Source organism: Bombina bombina, chromosome 1 (genome assembly GCF_027579735.1).
Source record: "Bombina bombina isolate aBomBom1 chromosome 1, aBomBom1.pri, whole genome shotgun sequence".
Lineage (NCBI taxonomy): Eukaryota > Metazoa > Chordata > Amphibia > Anura > Bombinatoridae > Bombina > Bombina bombina.
In genome coordinates this window covers 618,789,529-618,795,296 of record NC_069499.1, presented here as the reverse complement: position 1 = coordinate 618,795,296, position 5,768 = coordinate 618,789,529, and the positions used below count along the sequence as shown (strand labels likewise).

At 35.1% G+C, this 5,768-nt stretch overlaps 1 protein-coding gene across 1 annotated transcript; it reads left to right on the top strand.

The window, feature by feature from the left end:
* The first annotated feature begins 1,008 nt into the window (after positions 1-1,008).
* LOC128639090 (putative nuclease HARBI1) lies at positions 1,009-2,883 on the top strand. The gene is made up of 4 exons (XM_053691243.1): positions 1,009-1,504; positions 1,786-1,864; positions 2,432-2,733; positions 2,823-2,883. The coding sequence occupies exons 1-4, from the start codon at positions 1,042-1,044 to the stop codon at positions 2,825-2,827; spliced, it is 849 nt and encodes a 282-aa protein (XP_053547218.1). The 5' UTR covers positions 1,009-1,041; the 3' UTR covers positions 2,828-2,883.
* The last annotated feature ends 2,885 nt before the right edge of the window (positions 2,884-5,768 follow it).

The window sequence follows — 5,768 nt, the reverse complement described above, 5'->3', positions numbered from 1 at the left end:
ATGTATAGGAATATTTGCACCCATGTTGTCATAGAAATTTCAATATGTATGTGCATATAAAAATATATGCAAGCACCACAATTATGGAACGACCTCCCGCACACTTTTAAACCTTCCCCATGCCTAATATCCTTTAAGAGATCCCTCTCTACATATCTCAAAACAGAATGCACCTGTCATTGTTGATTATATATTTCCTACCAGTTCTATGTTAAATTTTTGTGCATATATCGTGAATTATTATTGTTTTTTTATTTTATTGTACCTATTGTGTCAATGCAATGTTTTGTGTACCCAGGACGTACTTGAAAACGAGAGAAATCTCAATGTATCCTTCCTGGTAAAATATTTTATAAATAAATAAAATATCTACCAATTCAAAATGAAACCTTTGCCCAGGGATGCTATATATAATCTCAATACATATAGAAATATAATTTTATCTAATAATAATCTTCTCCTACATGTATATATGTATGATAATTGTATATATATATTTTACCTATATAAATCATATAATTTTAATAATTACTTTTAACTGTTATGATAAAGGCTGATATATTTAAATTGAAAAATATAATAATTACATTCAGTGTCTTTGAATTTCTGATATGTAACTACATATATGTTGAAATTATAGTTCATATCAAAAATAAAAGTCATGAGTAAGTATATACTTTCAAACTGTTCATTAAATTAAGGATTAGATGAGATGAAGATAAGCCCTCCCCCCCCATGTTATTCATTGCAATCACCAGTTTCACATATGTTAACAAGCAACACACAGCTATAAAAAAAACACCACACCTAGCCTAACCTCAGAACAGATATTTCAAAATGCAGGGTGAGAGAGAAGCTGACAATGCTGAAGTTAGACAGTGTAGGCCTGACATCCCCAGAGTGAGGCTGGATATAGAAACCCTGAATGAGCAGCAGGTGTTTGAAAGTTTCAGGCTCAACAGGGAGAAAATATATCAGTTATATGCCCTGTTGCAAGATAGGCTGGAAAGCCAGGGCTATTCAAGCAGGGCTGTCCCTGGAATGACCAAACTACTAGGGGCACTTCATTTTTTGGCTTCTGGATCCTTTCAGGTGACAGGGGGCATTGTAACTGGGGTGCATAAGTCCACTCTTTCTAAGCATCTTTCAAAAGTTATTGATGGACTTTATGATAATTGCAGAAAATTTATTTTTTTCCCCACATCACCCAGAGGTTGGCGTGATGTTAAGAGGGACTTTTTTCTTTTAGGTGGCATACCCAATGTCCTTGGGGCCATTGACTGCACTCATATTGCCCTAAGACCCCCTGTGCGCAGGGAGATAATATTTAGAAATAGGAAACACTTCCACTCCTTAAATGTGCAGATTATATGTGATGCAAACATGCGCATATTAAATGTCGTGGCAGGGTTCCCAGGAAGTAGCCATGATGCCTACATCCTCAGGAATTCTGGTGTGTGGAGATTGTTTGAGACAAATCAAATGCCTGAAGGACATCTCCTCGGTAAGTGTTTATGTATATATTATGATGCCTTCATGTGTTCAATATTTTGACATTTTATTTTTTCATTGCTTTATAATCCTTTATGTATGTGTCTAAGGGGGTGAAATTGATTAAATAAATAAATTGTTAATCATTTAAAAGATATATATTAACTATGTCATAGTAAGACATATGCATAACATTATTTTATGTCATACATTGCTTTATGGAAAGATGTGTGTTTATCTATCTATCTATATCTATATATATATATACTGTATATCTATGCATTCATATTTTAGCAGATTCTGCATATCCTCTTAAAAAATGGATTTGGACACCATTGAAAGAGAACCAGGTTGTTGGGCCTGCTGAATTAAGGTAAAATATATATTTATTTTCTGCTCTTGTGTGTCAGAAATATTGATTGTGCCTTGCAAAATGCTCACTATAATCTGTAGAAAAGTAGGACCAGTACACACTTCATAGGAATGTCCCTTTAAATCACTCTTGGGTGAATGTAGGTGCAAACCTGGAGGACCTCCTTTTCCAAAGTCCCAGTAAATGTAATGAAATAGAACACACAGGTAGCACTCTATGTGGAGCAACAGCACCTTTATTGAGCAACGTTTCGGGGCTCCTGCCCCTTTATTAAGCTATATATCTGTGTTTGTGCACATACATTTGTTGCTTGATTATCTCGTGTGTGTATATATCACTATCACAGACATAACAATGTTGTACTGAGTGCCTTTAAAGGGACAGTCAAAATACAAATCATCTGTTATCAGTGAAGCATTTATAAATCTCTCTGCTTGAATATAAATATATTTATATAAAAAGGTTTAAAGATTTATAAGATCAAACCAGGAATGTAGTTAGCTCATTAGTATTTGATTTGTCTTCACATTATATATTATAATCATATTTCTTGTTCTTTTAATACAGATATAATGAAGCACATATCCGAACACGTGCTATAATAGAACGACTGTTTGGTGTTCTAAAAATGCGCTTTCGCTGCCTGGACAGATCAGGGGGGGATCTCCAATTCAGTCCGGAAAAAGCTATTAAAATCATAGTGGCATGTTGCTGTCTACACAACATGGCACAGGAGCATGGGATGTTGAACGACTTACTTTCAACACCACAGCCCCCAGGTGAAATCTTTGAGCCTGATGTAATTAATCATCCCCAACCCCTCAATGCCCATTTGGAGAGATCTGCAACTATTCAAGATTTCTTTTCAGGTATTTTTATAGTATTGTAATGAGACCTTTTAGTTATTTATGATTATGTTTTTTAATAATACACATTTGTTTCTTTTAATGTTTTACAGATTGAAGATTCTCAGAAATGGAATACCACTCCCCTCCCTCTCTCCTCATCCCTATATTTACCAAATTTTCCCTAAATAAATGTATACTTTACTCAAATATAGTCATGGTGAATGTTTCTTTATTTCCAGCTATGTACTAATCAATGCATTCATCTTATGATTTATGTATAACATAATTATCTAAAATATCATTTTAATTATATTCCAAATATTACTTTGTTCTCTTGGTATAATTATTTAAAGAGCAGCTATGCACTCCTGGTTAATAAAAATGAGTACATGGGTGAACCAATGACAGACAGGATATATACTGTATGTTGGCAACAATAAACAGCTCCAACATAGGTTCTATGCTGCTCCTGATCTTACCTAAATAAAACTATAATCAAAGGATACTAAGAATATTAAGAAATATAAAGAATATAAATATATTAGATTTGCTTTTAAATATATATGTTTTAGCAAAATAATTGAATTTATGTCACTTTAAAAAAAAAAAAGGAAGAGTGTGTTCACAATAAAACATTAATGAACCAGATAAATCATTCAATTCCAATCAACTTACATATGTACTCATAATCAATTTAATTATTTATGTTTCTTATTTCAATCATGTATTTAAGTTTAGGAGCCATTCCATTTAATGTTCATCACCTGTGGTGCACTTGCTGATTGTTGCCTACATTTAGACAACAATCATCAAGCGCTCCCCATGTGCAGATTCAAAATGGGTAGATTCCTAAGCTAACATTCCTGTTTTAGTAAATTACAGATGATAATGAAGTTAAATAGATTATAGGATTACATATTGAAGTATATAAATACTGCATGCTCTAATTCATGAGTTTTATTTTGAATAGGCTATCCCTTTAAGAAATATATCAGATGCTCATTTCAAAGAGACAAATCCAGATATAATATAATCCTTAAAATAAAGATACATTATCAATACATACAATCCCCTGAGATTGCACACTTGAATGGCATGGTTACCTCATAGAAAATAATATAGAAAAATAAGTCAAAGGAAATAATTTTTTTATCATGAAGATGAGTTTTATTATTACAGATTTACCCTCATTCAAATGTAATTTTCAATGTGAAAATCATATTTATTCAATACAAAACGATGACACATTAAAGTTATAATGTGTCATAGTACTAATATTTATAAAATATATGTAATGTCATGTCTGCTAAAGCAGATAATACATTTGCAATATTTAGACTATTAACCAAAATACATAAGTGCTTAATATTACATACTTCAAGAGATATGAAGTATTGTCTTTAACATGGAGTTATTGAAACAATTTAAAAGTGCATTGTGCATTGGTCCCAGGGAGAGTCTGTGTCTGTTCATATGATGTCAATTAAAATGTATTAATCACCTCTATATCATGGCAATCACATATATGTTGTGTATACACCAGTGCTTAAATATCATAAAGATACATTTATCTAATTATTCTAAATATTGAATAATAATCTTGACAAAAAGGAGTGCATTAGTCATGATAGGTATTAGTCATGATAGGTATATATTTCAGATATTACATTCCACATAGGACTATAAGAATGAATGCAAGGTATTTGGCAATATCAACAGGAAGGAGTATTTACTTTTCAACTCTTCTATAACTGTATATCCCTTATTAGCTTCATCTGAAGGAGCAAACAACATATGCTTGTGGAATATAAATCATAACATTTACACATGTCACGTTGACTAATGTTAGATAGCATATACTGTATAAATTTCAGACACGTATCCCCAAGTATTCTTAAACGGCATAATATGATATCCTCAATAAAAGGACACATACATTTATCAACAATGTACACCTGCATATTAATTGACATCATGTGAAATAAAAATGAATAAAGCTGTTCATTTTTAGCAGATAAACAGCTATTAGAATAATATTAAGATATATGTTCAAGTTTGGATTAGAAAAATGGATGCATATTTATGAGATGAAAATCGCACTTAAAAAAGTGCTTTAGTGCAAAAATTAGATATGATATATCTTGGGTGGAAAAAAAAGAATATTAATTAATTCTTGCGGCGGGATTTTGACTTTGGAGGAGAGGTACTTAGGGGGGCAGTGTGGCGTCTTGTGCGACGCCCACCAGCTGAATGTGAGGCTAATAACCGGGATTCAGGGTCCTGCAGGGAGATGACAGAGGATGCAAGGGAGGATGGAGTTTGGGGCCTATCCGCGAGCCTCTCCACTGCCTCTGCCAGGCGGACGAGTGAGGCATTATGGATGTCCATTTGGCTCTGTATCCTTCTCAAATCCTGCTGCTGCTGGAGCCTGGACAGCCTAAGCTCTCTATGTATGAGCCTCAGTAGATCATCCTGCTGGGACTGTGCCGGACCCTGTTGTACATTTGGTGTCTCAGGAACTAATAATTGGCTGGTTCCAGGGCTGTCTCTCCGTATTGGTGACTGTGAGGTTGTCTGTGATGGCACTGTTGGCAATACATTGGTGGGTGCAGTGGGTGGTGGTGTGGATTCCTGTTGAGCCATAGGAGTGGGAGGCATATAGTACAGATGATGCAGATCTGTATGCTGCTGTGGTGGGTGCATCATCTGCTGCTGAGGATAATGATGTCGTGGTGGGTGCATCATCTGTTGCTGAGGAGGATGTTGTGGTGGGTGCATCATCTGCTGCTGAGGAGGATGTTGTGGGGGGTGCATCATCTGCTGCTGAGGAGGATGTTGTGGGGGGTGCATCATCTGCTGCGGTGGGTGCAGCTGTGGGGGCTGTGCCATTTGTTGCTGCGAAGTATGCATGAACTGCCATTGTTGAGGAGGATGAGTCTGCTGGGGTTCAGAACCCAAAACATGAAATGTTGTCTCCGAAGTAGATGGAGAAGGGCATGATACATCCTCCACCTCATATGCCCTAGGCTGCTGCATATCATCTTCTAAGAGGCTGA